We start from the raw sequence: 18717 nt of genomic DNA, 5'->3' as shown, positions 1-18717 counted from the left end.
CCGGATGGCCACGGCCTGCCAGTTGTTTTCACTTAATAAGGTGATGAATCATGATGTCAGAGATTGGCAAGATGAGGTTGGTGCTGGGAACTGAAAGCACAGCATAGAGTTTAATGAATAGTAAATACACCCGAAACGAAAGAGGATTTTTTTTTTCCTCCGTTTAAAATATGTTTATACTTCATTTCATTCAGAAATGGAAAGATAATACCATCTTCCAAGTACAGTGTCACAGTGGCGTAGAAATCAACGCACACTTTGAATGTGATATTCAGCCTTTTAACTAAGAGGTGGCTACTCTTAATGACTTAACAGTTGCAAGAAAATATAATGTATTATCTAAAATATTTAACAATGTGCTCCCTTAGCATTAAGGCAGAGGATTCTTTGTATCTTCACGTAAGAGGTACCCTGATGATTTAACTTCAGAAATGCTCTGCCTTCTTTTATTATCTCTAGCTAGCTGGCTCTGTTAGTGTTTTGTCATGCTTATCACCTTGCTCTCTAACCAATTCTCACTCCTAAACCCCACAATAAAAAACAAACACCGGCGTTTCGCAAGGTGAAGTGTTGCTGAGACGCTGCTGTTACAGCTGGCGTGTACCCTCTGCATTTCAATATTCAAAACCATCGACTTTAAAAATGCAAAACCCGCCACCGACTTGTTAGTCAAGATTCTGCACGCCACCTGGGGCGTGCCGGGGCTCCTGTCCTGGTGGATTGCTGAGATACCAGCCTGCTTGGTTCAGTGAAGATACCTTCCAGCTTCACTGGTCCATGTCATTTGAAGGATATGTAGTGGTGTTCTGACCACTGAATGCTTACAAGTGTCATGGATGCTGCAAGAATCTGATACTCCTGGTGCTGGAAGCTGGCTTTTCGTAAGCGGGAGCGCACATAAAAGGAGCGTACTTGAGACCTAGATTAGATTCAAAGTTGCATTTACTTAATGGCTTATGGGAGAGTCCAAATACCACCATTATTTTTGTCATAGGTCTGCATGTACGTGTGGATAATAGTATTTCAAGAGACCCTTAACAGTGATAGGTGGTAACACGCCATCATCTTTGCAACTTTAGCATGCGTTCAATGGCAGCGTTGTCACTGGCTTCTGGTGATTGGGTTCTTTGGTGTTGTTGAAATTGAAGGGAAAGCATGCAGACTTCTGTACTTTGTAAACAGTCATTAGAACTTACTCAAAATGTTAATACGTTGGAGATGTTGAAATACTCAGTGATACAAAATATAATTGGTATATTTTAATTTGAGGTCCTGGGAATTTATAAAAGTCACGAAGGCCCATTTTGAATCTTAATTATTTTAAGATTTAGTCGGGCTGCCTAAGTGTACAATTGCCTTCTTAAGCATGAATGTAAAAACAAAAAAGCATACCCAGGACTATAGAAATTTCCCAAATTGTGTTTCACGTTACCCATGGTGTCTTTAAAGCTGCAATTCTGACAGGTTGACATTTGATAAAATTTTATTTTAAGAAAGAAAATCCGCAAAGAGGTTCTTGAGTTACTAATTTGTAGAAGCAAATCTTAAAAGTAACTGAACAGTTAAGTACTTGTGTGAGTAGATAAAAATTATTACACAGAGAAGGACTTTTAACTTAGATTACCTGTTCTGTGAGCAATGATGACCTTGGTAATTTAGAATTTTGTTTTATGAAGTTTAATGAAAGGTCATTCACAAAAGGTTCACATATCTTTAGAAAGAGATAAATTGTTCCTCTTGTGCAGTATAATATATGCTGCATAGTACAGTATGTGTTAGTGAGAAGTGCAAGCGGCACAGAGCTGTAGTCACCTGCTGACAGCGTATAGAAGAAATTAGGAGAATTGCACTCAGAATGAGAATTTGCTAATAACTTTTCTGCCTTTTAAAAACTATATTATTTTTTTTTTCAATGTGCTACTTAAAAAAAAAAAAGTGTACCTGTGTACAAATCCACTACCATTTTGGGGTACTTTGGAATTTAGCCTACTTACATTTCTTAAACACAATGAGTGTAATGGGAAGCTTGATGCAAGGTGATTCTCCTCTGAAATCTAAACAGGAATAGCACTATTTTTTTCCTTTAAGCTTGTTCTTTATGTGCTAAATCACGTGCTCACTTTCCTGACAAACACAAGTTTTTGCTGTTGCCAGGGCTGAAGAACTATGGACAGCAATTTTGGATCATAATCCCATCTGTGTGCTGTGAGCAGAGTTATTCATAAAGTTTGTGTTACAAGTGCAGATCCTGCAGTGCTAGGAATGCCTGGGCTGGGACCAGTGTCTGGTTTGTCTTTTGTGCTACATTTGTGGGACTCTGTCAAAAAGAGAAAGTGGTATTTACCTGCAGGGAGAGCAGATTTTTTCTGAAAATTCCTGAGTGAAGGTAAATGCTTGAATGCTCCCATACAATTTTGTAAAAACTATTTTTTCAAATAACAGCAACTAAAAGATTGTTTTCTTAAAAACTTGAGAATAACATTCCCAACTTCTGAACCTTGCCGTACACTCTTGAGTTTAGGACTTCCTCATGGGAGATGGGTATTTCAGTTACATCTGGCATTTAACTCTAAGCAAGTTAGTAATTCTGTTGACTTTGCTCTCCCCTTCTCGGGTTTATGCTGGAACTTTCTGGCTTCTGTGATTTCCACCTAAAATAGGCCTCAGCATGTAAGCGGCTGCAAAAGCTTCCTGAGGCATACTCAGTTCTAAGATCAGTTGAAGAAATTCCAGTTGACTTCAGCATAGAACAGATTGGGCCCATTATGGTGACCATGAACATAGGACTGAAATGGTTTTGGCTAAGCCTGAAAGACACGGGTAACTGTGCTGTGATGTGTTTTCTGTAGTTCTGAGAAGAAAAGGCATTTAGAGAGAACGTTCGTCTTCTGGTTATTTATTTGACTCTCAGGACTTCACTGGAATATTGAGTTGATTAAAATGTCTCTGTGGTTTATCGTGTAATACAATACATTTTGTATAATACACTCTATATGTTTTCAATTTTTAAAAAGTTCTGGGTTAGAGCATTACAATGTTGCTGGAAATAATTTCACTTTTAAAGATGAGTGAGCTAATGAGAATTACTATTGCTTCAATGTTTACTTGCAACAATGAAAATGGTTAAAAACACATCTCTGGTGTGAAGTGTCTAGTTTTTACTTTTAATTTTATTTGTGCTAATGCATAATATAGCTGTAGACAGAAAATGGAGAATTATAGAAAAATATTTAAATTACAGAGCTTATCATTAAATGTTTTACATAAACATTGTTGCTTTCTTATAGAACATTGTGATGATATTATGGTTTTACTTGCTTGTAACTATTTACAATTTTTTCTGTTTCAGACAGACACAATAAGGTACTCTGGGAGGGAAGAGGCAGCCTGTTATAGCCCAGGAGTTGTTTATCAGTCGCAGAACACACACAACTCCTATTGAAATCAATAGGAATTTGGGCAGGTTAGCTTCTGTATGGATTTCCAGGAAGAGCAGCAGAGAGATGTCTGTATAGCTAGATCAGGTAGCTGAAGGCAGAGGAGAGTGGTGAAAGTAAAACCAGGAGGGGGGAAAAATACAGAAAAAGAAAGGAATTAAGACACCTCAGGGGAGAAACAGGTCCTAAATAAAGGAAGCAAGAAAGTACAAATGAGGGAGGGAAGAAGGGAGAGAAGTACAGCTGGGAAGGGAGAAAGAATAGCAAACCAAACAGGAAAACAGGGAACTGGGGACGGGGAGAAAAAAAAAAAAAAAAGGCAAATAAAAAAGAGAGTGGTTGAAACAAAAGGAAAAAAAAAAAAAAACAGGAAAAAAAAAGCAACTAATTCTTGGCAGAAACAGCAGCTGTTGTCAATAACAGCTGAGCATTTTAGTTTCTGGAAAACCTATTTCAGATGTGGGGGAGGAAAAATGGATGGGGATAAACCAACTGACCTGAGATGGAAAAAGTCATAGGCAGGAAATATGGAATTAGAGAGTGAAAGAGAAAGGAGGAAAATAAAAAGACAAAGGGATAAGAAGGCTAAGCCTGACCATGCTGTCTGTTTTCTGGGTTCAGTGAAGTCCCAGAATGTACAGACCCAGCTGTTTTTCTATACTTTTGTTCCCTGAGTTACTAGACCTTCAAGAGATTAAAAGTGTGAATTCTGATCCTACCGAAGCTGATTGTAGTGGTTTGTATTTTTCTTTTAATTTCAGCAGAGAGAGGGTGTCATCCAGACTGTTTTGTATTTTGTCATATTAGTGAAAATGTCAGGGAAATTAAACTGACAGGGGATGAAGACAGTGTGACCAGTTTTCACTCAGTAGAAAGGTGGTCACTGTTGATGAAGAGGGAAAATGTAAAGTAAAGAACAGCATGAGACACTAGCATTTATGCAGAAGACGCATATACCCAGTCTGTTTTACTTTCTACAGAGGGGAGATTAAAAATCTGAACAAACTGGTTGTCTCTTGGCAACTAAATAATTTCCTTCTTGAACGCACTATTGTCTGCGTATTTTATAGTTCAATTTGACTTCTTTTCCTGCTAAGATTTTCATAGGATCTCATTGAGTACGTTTGATGGTTGTAAAAAAAATAAATAAATAAAAATTTCTTGTTTGTTTCCCTGAAATACATTGTCATGTATTCTAGTAACTAGCCACCTGACTAGATCCCTTTGTGATCCCAATGCCAATATTTGAGTTTTTAACTAATATTTGTTCTCGTGGTTTATTGCAAATGAGAAATATTTCAGACTCCAAATTAATGTCCGGATAAAAACCACACCTTAAAATGTACTTGAATTACTAACGTTTGCATTACAGTGTGAATGAAGTGAACGTGAGGCTCGGGTTTATTTCAGTGGGCTTTGGATCAGGTCTTATGTGCCTGAATTAATATCAGTAAATTGTTCCTGTGCCAGGACTCTCTCAGCTGAGCTGCAGAAAGGAGACTGACACATTAGAGGCTGCAGGGAAGTGAACCACAGAACTGTAGTCAGTTTAATCCTAGTTAGTCTCACCTACTTGCCTTACTTGCCTTACGTGCATTTATTTGCCTTTGCAGCCAGGCTAGCGCTGAAGTGCAAGTGGAGAGATGTCTGAATATCCAGGAGAAGGGAGGACCACTGCTGTGGGTCAGTCCTTTGGAGCCTTCCTAATGGCATGTGTAATCCTCAAGAGCTACGGTAGCATTGGGGAGAGCCACTTTCTTGGCCCAGTTACAGTACTTGTTAGGAGAAAGATAATTTATAAAGAGGATTTAATGGTCTCTCTTATGGGCAATTGTCTTTCCAGCAGCTGTAGATGAAGAAGGGGTGCCAAGTGTCATGTGCGCCCATGTTCTGGTCAGAGGTACCTGGCTGGAGTTTGTAAACTGCCAGCCACTCCACACTGATTTATCTCCGTGGGCAACACATGGTCCCAATATCTCTATATCTTTCCCCATCTCTCTTTTCTGCACCAGAATTTCAGTTCCTATTTTAAAGGAACTGCTTCCAAGTCTCTTGAACCTCCAAACTACTCATTTTCCCTTACCAGTCCCCCTCACAGGCTCCTCCTTGCTCCCACGCCGCTCTGCCAGGTAGGACACCTCCCATATCCATCCTACCTGAGCTTCACCTCCTCCTGCCCCATCTCTCAAATCCTCTGCTGCCATCGTCCCCAGCCCCTCAGTGTGCCTTACACCAGGCTTCCTACTTCTCACAGACTGATGCTGTCTGCTCCACACCTCTCCGCTCAGCTCTCCTGCTGCAGCTGGTTGGGCTGTGCTGCTCCTTGGCTTTCCTTCACCTTGCTCCTTGCGGCTTCCTCCCCCTTTCTGGCTGCTGTCCTTCTCTTTGGGATCCTCCTGCGGGAGTGCTGCCTGCATTTGTTTCTTGCAGGGGGGGACAGAAATGCAGGCACAGGCTGCGTTTATTAAAATTCACCTGACAGAAATCTGAAGGCAGAGCAGTAGAAGATGGAAATCCCAGCCTGGTGCTATTTGCACCCTTTTCTGCATGTATTGACACATGCATATAGACATATCTGCCTGTCTAAACTTTTTCCAAGAGGGATAATAATTCACTGGAAAAGTCAGGGGAAATCTTCCAAGCCCCCTTGTTTTAGAGGGAAAATGAAGTTAATTTAGGAAAAAAAAAAAAAAAAAGAGAAACACTCAAGCCACTAAACAACTCAAACTGGGTATAAAGTGATGGAGAAAAAGGGAGCTTCCTGTACTTAATAAATAAATAAGTAGATAAATAAATAATGCCCCTTTCCATGATCTGCAGCACTCTGTGCAGCTCATTCACAAATCCTATGGATCCCTGAAAGAGTGGAGTTATATCTCGCAAGGTCCTGTGCTGTTCTTGCCCAAGCTTTGGCAGCGCAGTCCAGAACTGTTGTGACAGGGAGAACATGAGCCACAAATGGTGTAGAGACTCCTAAATAAGGGCATTCCCTATCAAAGCCCTTGTAGTGTGATTTGGTTGTACCACTTACAAATTAGGATCAAGGTGAACATCCCACACACCTTTTTTTCAGATGCCTGCATGTCCTGTCTTGAAGCTTTTCTGTCCTCTTTTCCTGACACACATTCCCCTCACATGGAGAGGGGAGAGAGAGAGGAGAGGGTCATGCAGACCCTGTCTGCAATCAGTCTTTGAAGGCATTTTGTTGCCTTGGATTACTGTAGTTTCTCCCTAGAGTGGGAGAATACTGAGGTTCTGAGTCTGTAGCTACTGACCAGTAAATGAAGCAGAGGTGGAACGGTGTAATTATTTCAGTTTACACTAAAAAGAGAAAGTACAACAAGCCTTGAGGGCAAGGGAAACAAGGAGAGCAAACACAGAGCACAAAATCAAGGCAAAGTATTTTTCCAGAAAAAAAAAAAAAACAGTTCTGTTAAACACACCTTATGGAAAAAAAAATGCTCATAATCTGTAGAAACAGCATTTTATTTTTTCACACTATTCTTATGTTTTAAAAATTAAAGCAGTTTCATAGCTAGCAAAGTAAGTTGTTATACTTTTGCAAAGTATGGCCTGAAAAGATTAAACATCAGAGTTAACTGGCATCCTAAATAAAAGTTTTTGGTTGGCCTCCACTGCTCTGTAAGCTTCCCTTTCTGTTGTTGATGTTGTTGAAGAAGATCCTGCCTGGAATTACAGGTTTACCAAACTACCATCTAAAGAAATTAGAGAATATGGGAAGTAGAAATTCATTACTAGACCCTTTCTGGCATCATTTTTCATATTTGCTGGCTTCCTGAAATTTTCTTTAAAGACCGTCATGCCTATTGCCATTAGTAGTCAACACTTCTTGCTGTATTCTTGGAAAGCAGACAATGAACTTTGAGCAAATACTATCAGCTGCCAAGTTCAGTGGAAACAGACGGTTTGCACTGAAGCTGGAAGCAAATAGAGGTTGATGCCACAGTGGGTTCTTCTCATCTTCCCCTGACTGCTGCTTTTTTTTCAGGAAGAAAAAAAAAAAAAAAAAGGAAAAGGTAACCCATCATAGTCATGTGAGGCAGCAGCAGGTTCTGCTGCTTCTCCTCAGCTTCCTAAAGAAAAGGAGGCTCAGCTGGGGAGAACACAACCTCTGATGCAGAGACCTCCTGTAGCCATAGACATCCAATACAGAATCAGACAAAAAAGGGGCGTCCTGACTTTTCATGGTCGTGTGAAGTTGCATGTCAGTAAAAAGAGCTGATTGAAATTTTTCAAGAGAAAAATGTGCTTGACCACCCTGAAGCGTTCTATAAACATTTCGATTTTACCATCTCTGTCCACAACAAAAAAAAAAATAGGAGGAGGAGGGGAAATCAAATTTCAAAAGTTTCTTTGGTTTTATTTTTTAAAATACTCAGAATGAAGGGAATTTCTTCAAGATTCTTCAGAACTGCCAAGAGTATGGTAAATCAGTTGTTTGCATAGTTTTGCCAATACAATTCATGACATGGGAGACTTTGTGACTCAAGTGCCAGTATAAGATTTGCTATTAAAATTACTGTGATTTAGGTCCCTTGTAATGCTTCAGATATTCGCTGAGTTGCTAGTAAGGTTAGCTTCAGCATTCGGCTCTTGGTGAATTTAAAGATGTGTTCAGCTGATCTATGTGTGTGGATGTTGTCCTTATAGGAGGCGTAGAAGGCAATTAGGCCTGCAATTGCAATGCTGGAGCAAGGGTTCACAAGAAACTTCCACACAAAGAGAGTTGGTTGCAACCTAACCGTGATGCAAAGGGAGTGATACATTTGATAAAGGAAATGTTCAGGGAGATAAGCTTATCACACAGACGATGCATCCATTAAAGCCTGTCTCAAGCTGTAAGGAACAATGGTGTCGTGTAGGGATACAGCGACCTTGGCAAAACTCCTTATGGGAAAGCTGCTGCGAACCTTTCTGAGGAAGCGGTACCAGTCTCCTGTCAACGTAAAGAATAGGCTGGTGATACAGGGAGACAGAGATGAAAAGGACATTCCTCTGGGTTCCTCCCAAAGAAACACTGATGATAGATGCCACTCTTCCAGGAAACTGGCCCACCCCTAAGACAGCTAGTGGATCAGAAGATCTTACTCCAAAAGGAGGAGACATTCATTTCAAATATTTTCCAGCTAAAAAATTACCCTAACTCTTTGAGATGTGCTTAGAGACCATTCTAAATTAGTAGCAGCAATGGGATTCGATTGATAAAGAAAAATCAGGTATTCAGAGCTCCAAACACTTTGTAAGTTATTTTAGTGCAAGGAATGGAAAAATGCTTAGCAACTGTAGATATAAAGGCATTTAAAGCAAACCTTAACTTGTCATGTAACTTTTCAGCAGTTCAATATGGCTTGTCAGACATAAGATTCACTTACGTGTAGACTTTTGCTTTTTAGGTGGAGACAAAAAAAATTGCTTTTGGAGCTACCAGTGACTCTCCTTCTTTCTCATGCAGTTTGTTTTTTTTTAATAAATAAAATGCAGTAGAAAATAATAATAATAATACTAATAATAATAATAATAATAATAAATCATTTGAGTATATTCATAGGAAAAAAATAAGACATCTATGTCCGCATCCCAGCTTAGTATTTATGATCCTAAAATTTGGTCTGTTGTCAGTCAGCAGGGCTTTGCAATATATAGAAAACAGGCAGCAGAGCAGGTGGGTGTTGGGCATCACCAAATAATGCTTATTGGATGTCACTGCAAGCTTTGCTGCAATGAAAACGTGTACTCTGGGTTTTCTGTTAAGCAGGGTTATAAAGAGAATGAAAAGATGAAAACAAGAATCTTCATGGCACTAAAGTGAACAGTCAGACTGGCTTTTAGGTATGATATTAATAGAGTGTTTTTTCCTTTGGGTGGGCTTTAGCAATAGATGTGCCTTAGAAGAGTAAGAAAAATCAATTAATGAAGAAACTTATGTTCAATGTGTTTGTGAAAATATTTTGAACCTAAGAGTTAAATAATTTCTTGGTCATAATTTGCAAAGAGACCTAGGTAATCCTCAGCATCCTTTAGGTCCTGACAAAACAGATGTTCTTTTAGGTCTGTCCATTGCCCACAAGAAGAAGGATATTCCCCGTGGGTCAGAGTTGCAGCAGAACTCCATGGCTGCAAGACTTGGTCTGATGACTGTGGAAGCTTAGGTCCTTGCCCTGGCAGTGCTGTGGGGTTGGGAAAAGATTCTGGATGCCTACTCACCTACAGATTGCAATGTTTGTTAATTCACTGACATGCTAACAAAGCCTCACAAAATGTCTCTGTCCAAAATAAAGCTTGCATTCTGTCTTACGGCTTTCATCAAGTTCGTAGTTAAACTCCTGGATAATGATATTTTCTGTCTATTAAACATGTGTTGCTAATCATGGCTATCTTTGCAGTCAACTGCGGAAGCCAAAATCCATTGAAAGAAGCAGTTTTCATAAGATGCTGTTGTTGTACTGAAATGCCTACCCAGGAGTGAGGAAGATAATTGCTAAAGATCTCATAACATGTTCTGTGATGGCAAAACAGTTTCTTCAGTCACGGGTAAATGCATGTCTGCATCATCAGTTCAGATTTGCAGACAGCGACTGGCTTCTCCATTATATTTTTGTTGGACACAAAACTCCTTCAGAGGCCTTTTTGGAAGAAAAATTTTGCAGAGGACCATCCTGGTTTCTGAAGGTTATATTAAGCCTTTAGTGTTAACACACAAAAGGTCGGTAACCGAAATGCTAAGGACTGTTTATTTCTGTTTATTATGTTGAGGTTGGTTTCCAAACGTTACTGCAATACTTTGTTTCTGCATACTAACACAGGCCAGTTTTCCTGAGGTTCTTGCTACTTGTTTTGACAGTATCACAATGTGTTATCCTCCAGTTTCTCAAATCCTTTGGCCTGCTGAGATTTGTGGGTGTGCTTTAAATTCACCACCCATTCATGTGGTCTTGCTGAATCTGAGCTGGTCTTTTGGCAGTTGCACTCGAGTCCCAGTTCAACGAGAAAACATCTGAAGTTTGGTTTGGCTCTGCTGCATGAAAGATCAGAGCTCAAACAGGAGCGAGGCAACCCATGTATGCGAGTTTCCTGGTCCAAAGAGCCACCTGGCTCAAGCCATGATGACAGTCTATATTCAAAGAGCAAGTCCAGCTATTTGACTGCAGTCCTGAGTTAAGAGGAAATTAGACTTGGAATAGTCTTCATTTTTTTCAGAGATTACCAGTATCACCTTTATGTCTAAGATGCGGTTTTCTTTCTGATGTAGCACTACACAGAAGGAATGAAGGACCACAGATTGCCATTCTTCATTTTATTCTCTTGTGTTCTATTCTCTGTGCAGGCACCAATGCAGAAAGGGGAACTTTGCTGCATTGTTTAAAAAACTGAAAGAATCTGGAGCAAAGCTGTCATGGGTGGGGCTTGTTTTGTTGCCTGCCTTTGCAGAATGAACTTCTACTAAGTGCCTAGATGAGGAAAACCCAGCAGTGCAAGATTGATGGATATGCTAATAAAGAAAAACAATGTACAAGAAGAATATTTCCCATTAATGCGTTCTCCATTAACATGAAGCTATCAAGGTTGCAAAAGAGCTTTGGGTGGACAAGGCTGTCAGGATTATTGAGATCTGTCACTGTCTTTTCTACTGATTCTTCATAAGATGATAAATTCCCTTGGGCTCAGCATTTTGTCCAGTGTATTTGCAGTTAGTTTAGACTGTAGAATAAGTGATCTGAATTTTAGAGCTGATGCACATCTTCTGTGACCTTGGAAATCAGCAGCATTTAGGTATGTTGATGGGTATTCAACATCTCTGACAGCAAAGTCACTTATCTGAGTTCTCAGATTCCTAGGTTTGTGTGCTTTAATGAAACCATACAAGTTGGAAAATGTTGACTTTAAAATATATTTTGTTTTACAGCCCTGTAAGTAAACAAATTTCATACCGCATGGGGTACCCAGAAACTTAATTAAGGTGAATTAAGTGTTCTAAAATCTTTGCAGAACAAAAACTGCAAAGTGTGTGCAGAATAATAACGTGTGTGTACCTCAATGAGAACTAGAGTTTTGCATTCTTGGTAGAAGAAATACTTTGGGGATAAGACATTGGTAAGTTTTTCTCAGCTTTTTGTGTGACATCAGCCTTCCTGTTCATGGTTAACGTTATTTTAGCCTTCCCTGACTGAGACCTGCTACTGTTAATTGAACACAAGATGATCATAATAGCCTTGCTAGGGACACTGTGAACCGCAGTATGTGACCGGGCAGTGTATTACGCTGTGAAGTAAGGACTATGAAAAGAGACTGTTTCAGATACAACGCCAAGTGTTTGACGGGGTAATATCGAGGTATCCAAATAGCAAATATGTAATAATGCAGGAAGGGAGAAACTTTACCTTACATGTATTTTCTAGTTCTGAATTTATCTTAGTGTTTCACTGAATTACATTTTTTATTAATGTTTGGAAAAGGCTTCTGCATATAAGCAGTGATCTTTTCCATGTCTTTCATATTTTAATATATGTGTTAAGATGTATATTAAGATTTAACAGGACTGCTCAGTGTGATATCAAACACAGATGCAATGCAATGTAATAGAGTAGAGAAATTTTTATTTCAAAACCTAAAGTGTGGGGATTCACACCAAAACTTAAAAAGCAGAATTGTCTCCAAGGAAATACATCAATTTAAAACATGCATATCTTGTCACCGTATTATCTTTACGTGGCTCACTGGAAAAACTCTCAATGTAGATTAGTCAGATACTGTACGTTTCTCAGTGAGACAACTCATCTCTTGTTCGTAATGTGAGAATTCCCGGTGCTTTTGGTAGAGACTATGCTAGCTATTAATTTCATATTAAACTTTAATTAAGGACTTCTGTTCATGCTACTTCCCGTGTAAAATACTGAAAAAATATTAAATATTTCTAAACGTTCCCATATAGCAGTGCCAGTCCTTCTCAGGGCATAGCAGATTCTCAGATTGTTTAGCTGAGGAAGTAATGTTAAGGATAGTTGCAGCTGCCAAAGTCTGGAAACTCAGAGTTACATCTGACATTTCATTCTTCACCTTAACTATTGAGCCTTGGCCATTCATTGGTTTTTCACAGTGCTTTGGAGTTAGAAGGGAGTTTCACAGATGAAAGATGAAAATCAAAATAAACTCCTTTATCAAGTAAACCTTGCAAGGGCATTCTGGATTTTACAATACACAGGGAGTTGATTGTGATATAACGTACAACACAAGGGGGTTGGAATAAACAATTTATTCTCTATCGTTAGGGATGGCCATGCATAACTGAGTTATGGCCCTGGTTTGCTCCGCCACTTGTTACATGTGCAGTCATCCCTAACTCGTACCAAAAATAGTTTATCATGCTCCTGCGTTGCGTAGTTTTTATCAAATGCTCTCTCATTAAAAACTTTACTGGGGAGATTGAACGTTTCAAGAGGCTGGCAGTGTTTGTGAAAGCTTTCCCCAGAGCTTGGTCTCACCGCATCGAGTCCGTGCTGACAGCGATCGCGAGACGGCTCCCGATCCCATACCCAGACATAGTCTGGTGGGCAGGTAACAGTCATCATCTGACAGCAAGTAGCAGCTTTAGTACCGAGGTCAGAGGCTGGCTTGTCAGGAAGGCTGAAGGGCTGCAGGGGCTCCCCACAAGCTGGGGGCGAGGCGCGGGGACAGCGTGGGAGAGCACTGCAGTGCCACTGCCCGTGCGGCGTGACGCCCGCCCGCCACGCGAGGCCCGCCGCTTCCCCCGCCGTCGGTTCGGGACCTTCCGCGAGTCCTAAATTCGTTTAAAAACAAACAAGGCCGTCTGCCAGAGAATTCCCTGGCCACCGTTGTGATAGATGGAGCTGCAGTCTGTCGCTGTCCTTTGCAGAGCCATTTGAAAGGTTTCATTCCTCAGCATCGTCTGGGTCAGGTATTGAGCTGCATGCTCCCTTCCTGAATTAAGTTCATTTTGGGTGGCTGTGCGCCTCTAAAGCACAACTCAGTTCGTTTTGGTGCTTGTACAGATGTGGATTAGTCTGTTGCCGGCGCTCTTTCTCGGCAGTAAGTGGCGCTGAGCCGCTGGCATGTCTCAGCGGCCGAGCATCCTCTCCCGAGTGCGCTGCTGAGACTGCAGCGCCCAGGCACCGCACAAGGCTGTGCTCATGGCTCTGCTCAGTGGCCTTCTCTGGCTTTTTTTGACCAGGAGGGTTTCCTACAGACTGAGGTACAGATCATGATGTTGCTCTGACTGGGAAAACATTGGTGTTTGGCAAGGGTGCTTTCCAGCAAATGCACGGTCCTCTTGCACGTTCATTCATACTGGTGCAAATTTTCCAGGCTACGACACCTTCCTACAGAGCAGGAACGCTTTGAGCGTAGACCTTTATTTCAGTGTTACCACTCTGGAGCTTAGTATTACTGACGGAAGTTCAATTGTATGTGAAGTGACTATTAAAGCACCGGGACTCATCCGGGGGTCTGGGCCTGCCCTCCCCTTTTTGCTTCCAATTGTGCTCAATCCCTTAATGTTGCAAAGAAATCGCACATTCATCAGGTAGAGTGTTGGAGGCCAGGGTGCAGATAACCGCTTTTACTGCATATGAGACATTGCAGTCCTGTTCTTAAGAACTGCCAGGCAGATTGGGAATCACGGTCACGGTTAATAGCAGCGAATTGCCAGCTCTTGATGGGTGGGTAGTCACTCCTTTCAGTGGTTGCCCCCTGGGGGAGAAGGTAGAAAAACAGAGGGAGGGAATTAGAGTGACTTTGCACAGTTGAGCAGGTTCATGCCGCTGGATCAGTGGCAAGCATTGGCAGGGCTCCACTCTGGGGAGGCTCACAACAACATCACAGTCTCATTTTTACCAATTGGTGTTGCTATAGCCAGTGGTGCACAGGGGGAGAGCACGGGAAAGGGGGGGAGAGGTGGGGGAGAGAGAAAGCAAGAGCCTGGACTAAATTAAACAAACAAAAGTGCTTGTAAGGAGCATTTAACCCATAACCGTTAGCCCAGTGCTGCTAATTGTGCTAAACTACGTATCTGAAGTTCAGCGTGTGATTAAAGAGTTGGCTCACAAACTCTCTGCATAACCTTAATTTTTTCAAGGTTCTTTGAGTGTAGAATGGCTTATAATAATGATTTTGACTAATACGATTTTTGACATGCAACTTTAATGCTTAACCTTAGTACAACTCCAGAGCATTTCATGTGTATTCAGCTGTAAAGAGTGATGATTTAAAGGGATAATATAAGAAAAAGGTCGTTCTAGAATGAACCTCTAACAAATTGCATAAAGGAAGCTTATTATTCCGTGAGTAGAGAGATATGCAGCTTTTCTGATCATTTTTCTGCTTGGTTCAAAAAATTGTTAAGATACGATTGGGGAAAGAAACACAAAAAATGAAATAGAAAACTGCAAGCAGTGAACATTCTTTTGATGGTTATGATTTTGTTGCCACTAAAAATACTCTTCAGTAATGTGGTTGTTCATCTTTCCTCTTGTTTTGGGTGAAGAATTCGTTCCAATAAGAAAATGCTGTTATTGGTTGGAGGATTGCCTCCCGGACCTGACCGGCTACCCAGCAATTTGGTTCAGTATTATGATGATGAAAAGAAGACGTGGAAAATACTGACAAGTAAGTGGTTTATTTTTGTGCAGTTGTCTTGATGAATTTAAAAACATGGTTAATCAAATTAGACACTTTATTGATTTGTTTCTCTTCAGAGATTTGTTTATGTATCACAAGGGGCTTCACAATGGAGCAATAAATTGAGATTGCAGAAGATGCTAATTTTATAATAGGATAGGCCTAAATTAACATTGGCTTAAAATCATTCCAGTAAGTTTTTTAAGTAAACTTGTAAGTCTTTCATCCTGCAACATGAATACATGCATATTTATGTATATGTGAATAAAATCTAGTTTAGGAAAAAAAAAGACAATTCTTGGACCGTTTTCTCTGTCAGATCTGTGGTAAGCCATCATACTAGATAGAGCACATCTTCAATTCTCCTCTGCATCTTCATTTCCTTCTTCCAGCTTTATCTGTTGTCCACAGTCATTAAAGAAAGGTTTCTTCTCTGCTGCTTTGAATCCACTACTGACAGAAGCATTGCTGGAATATGTCAGCTACAGGAAACAGTGCATGGAGGCTTTTATCACAAAATTCCTTCCCACCTTCTTTTACAGGCTGGTTGTGTTTTAGAGCAAGTATTTTGCCTTGAGCACTGAGATTTGGAACTTAGTGTTGTGTTGGTTGCGATTCCCAGTCTAACTTGGTCATGGAATCAAATCATAGCTTCTTGAGTGCAGCAGGCTATGTGTGCATTAGTCCCCTTGTGGCTAAGCTGGCTGCCTTGGTCAATAAAACTAAATTTTAACTGTCAAAATTGCCCAAAGCAGTATAGATAAAATAATAAATGAGCAATTTTGATCCATAAATCAAAGCCATACTTCTAAAACTGGACAACTGGTAAAACCTGGATTTTCTGATAGACCTCCTTTTTTTTCCCAATAAAATACCTTTTACAGAATTCTGTTCTTCATCACTTATCTCAAACCTTTTAACAGGATGCATCCACCTTTACGTTATATGCACAGGTTAGGATGAAAAAGAATTAAAAAGACTGGTGTGATGCAGGACTTGAAATATGCCTCTGCAAATTCCCTTCTCCCACGGAAAATTTAGGAGCCTTTCTGAAAATGCTTCAACATAAAGACTTCCTTGATTTAGATGCCTGGATTAATAGTTGAGGGCATTATGTAAGAAAGGCAATTATAAAAGGTTGTATGAACTATTAGAAAAGTCTACAGCATCTATACTATGGGATATGCTACACTTCATATTTTTCAGAATCATGAAATAGGATACTTAACTATGTAACTAGTGTAAGAAAATTCTAAAAATGGTCAGTGAAAAATCAGTGATACTATGTAGGACCAAAGTGTTTTGTAGTTTTGAATTTGTTGTGTCTAATACAGTGGCTCACCCTGATAGGAGAAATGGAACTCTTGCTTCAAGACCTGAGCCCTCCACTGAATTAAAGAAATGACTTTATTCTGAATTAGGTATCTACAGATATGTAAGATTTTGTGAGAATGAAATTTATTCAGTTCTTGGTTACTTACAATGTGATGCTATCTCCAAAACTGTGGGAAAACGTACCTGGAAGCATGATATCTAAATGTTGTGATTAAAAATACTGACTTGAATTCATAGCTAGTATTTGAATAACACAACCATTTATGGTGGTGTTAAAAGGTGTTTGTGAACCATTTTGTATAATTTTATTAAAATAACGCAGTCTTTCCTGGTTTACTGTAACAGATAGTAAACAACAATTCTCTTTCCATCCTGTTTTTGTGTACGATACTTTCTGTGCTGTTATTAAAAGGTACTGCATCTGCTGCAGTCCTAGCTAGCTTGTGTTCAAGCACTTGTTGCTCAGCCCTGGATCTGCTTCAGTCTTGGCTGAGACAATGACTGTAAAATACACAGCCCTCTCGTGACACAAACAATTATGTTTTTACAAAAAAATCTAGGAAGGGATGCCCTATTGGCCTGGGCTAGGATTGTAGATACACTGAGGAGAATGCACGTCTTCTCACAGTGAAAAAGACTCAATGTTAACACAATGTTAACAAGCATGATTTGCTGGAAAATACTGCTATTTGACAAATAGTAATAGTTTTTTTGTTGTTTTGTTTTGTTTTTAAGATGAATTAAGAGTTTCAGGTATGCAGATTTTGTATTCTCCTGCTTTATTTTCTAATTTACCATAAAGGAGGATGGGAAGTGGGGATTAGTTGGCATAGAACTTTTGTCCTGTCCTTTCCATAAGACATTGAATGACTCTGTAGTGTAGGAGTGCTTGGATTTAAAGATATGAACTGTGATAGAGCTGTTTTAGGGACGACTACAACCTAGTCACAGTATAGCCTGGTAATAGTACAGTGCACTCCTGGTATTAAATCTGCATACTATGACATTTAGTTGATATGTGGGAATTTGGGGACATTGTGCTATCTTTGGTTTTGATGTACTTGTTTGCAATTTAGGAAGAAGTACATTTATGTCCACCGTTTATCCTTTGACTGTTAGCTCTGTCCCAGTGAACAGTTTTGGAAAGTAATTGATCTGTTTCTATCCTACAGTCAGCAGTGAGGGAGGGAGAGTTTTTTTCTGTTTGTTTTTCACTTGTTCAGTGCTGTTGGTCCTGAGGTTGCAGATCACTCCCCACTCATCATGGTAAATGAGGAGTTTCCTCCTGGTGAACAGGGAAAGCCGTGTAAAAGCCATGTCCTGCTGGTGAGGCTCTGTGATGAAAAGAAGTCCTTACAGTCTGGTGCTGCAGGGTGTTCCTATCTCATTATCACCTGAGGTGTATTTCATTTCCTCCTGTACTAGCAAATGTTTCGGCTTCCATCTGAATTACTCATGTTCTGCTCTCTGTGCCAGTGGCATTTGGGGGTAGTGAAAGCGGGAAAAAAGCTCGCAAACTTAGTCCTGGGTGAAGGAGCAGAGCCACTGAGGAGGAGATTCGGCTCCTCTTGTCGCTCTCCACTGAGAGGAGCTCCAGAAGTTACTCAGCAAGGTCTGCAAACTAGTGTGAAAGAGAGCTGCTTGCCTATTGTGTTTTTTCCTTTCTTCTCTGTGTGGATGGTGGCTGTTGAAATGAAAGTGGCTCATTTGCTTAGGGCTCTGTGTCCTCTCTTGTGCGATGCACAGGGAACACGAGAACATCAGCCACCAGAGCTACTGCCTCCATGTAAGCCGTGGCTCTGTACTTGGAGCCGTGAAGACGATTGCAGGTGGAACAGCACAAGCTATTGAGTATGACAGCTCAGGAGAGTAGCAATCTCATTTTGTTCCCACTACGAGACTAGATCTATTGGCAGGGGATACTGCCCACCTCTCTCTGCCTGGCTACCCAAAGCACCAAATGCATCAATACTAATGGGAGTAATTCTAAAGGAATCAGGAAAACAACTTGCCTTGTTCATAGATCCAGAAGAGGAGGGGAAGCACGCACCCATTTCCAATTTTTTAATGTCATCATCTATAGGCAAGAATGCTATGGCTCAAGGGATCAGTAGATTTTTCACAGTCTAGTATTACTGTGTATTTTTCCTGTCTGGTGTTTCTCATGGAGTTATTTTTTCTATGTTGGCAACAAAGGATAGAGACAGAATAAAGAAAAAAAAAAAGGAGAAAGCAAGTGGCATTTCACAAGCCTAATTTTATTTGATGGGGTCACAGTCCTAACCTAAGATTC

At 40.3% G+C, this 18717-nt stretch overlaps 1 protein-coding gene across 3 annotated transcripts in view; it reads left to right on the top strand.

Annotated features, from left to right (window-relative positions):
- The window catches only part of KLHL14 (kelch like family member 14), a 65288-nt gene that overhangs the window by 3591 nt on the left and 42980 nt on the right, over nt 1–18717 (top strand). For all 3 annotated transcript variants that reach the window (XM_080578403.1, XM_080578402.1, XM_080578401.1), the window contains exon 3: nt 14956–15077. In XM_080578403.1, the coding sequence (XP_080434529.1) occupies nt 14956–15077 (122 nt within the window). The remainder of the gene's footprint in view (nt 1–14955; nt 15078–18717) is intronic.

This window comes from Anser brachyrhynchus, assembly GCF_964034855.1.
Source record: "Anser brachyrhynchus genome assembly, chromosome: 2".
NCBI classification, from domain to species: domain Eukaryota; kingdom Metazoa; phylum Chordata; class Aves; order Anseriformes; family Anatidae; genus Anser; species Anser brachyrhynchus.
This window is presented reverse-complemented; position numbering and strand designations above follow the sequence as displayed.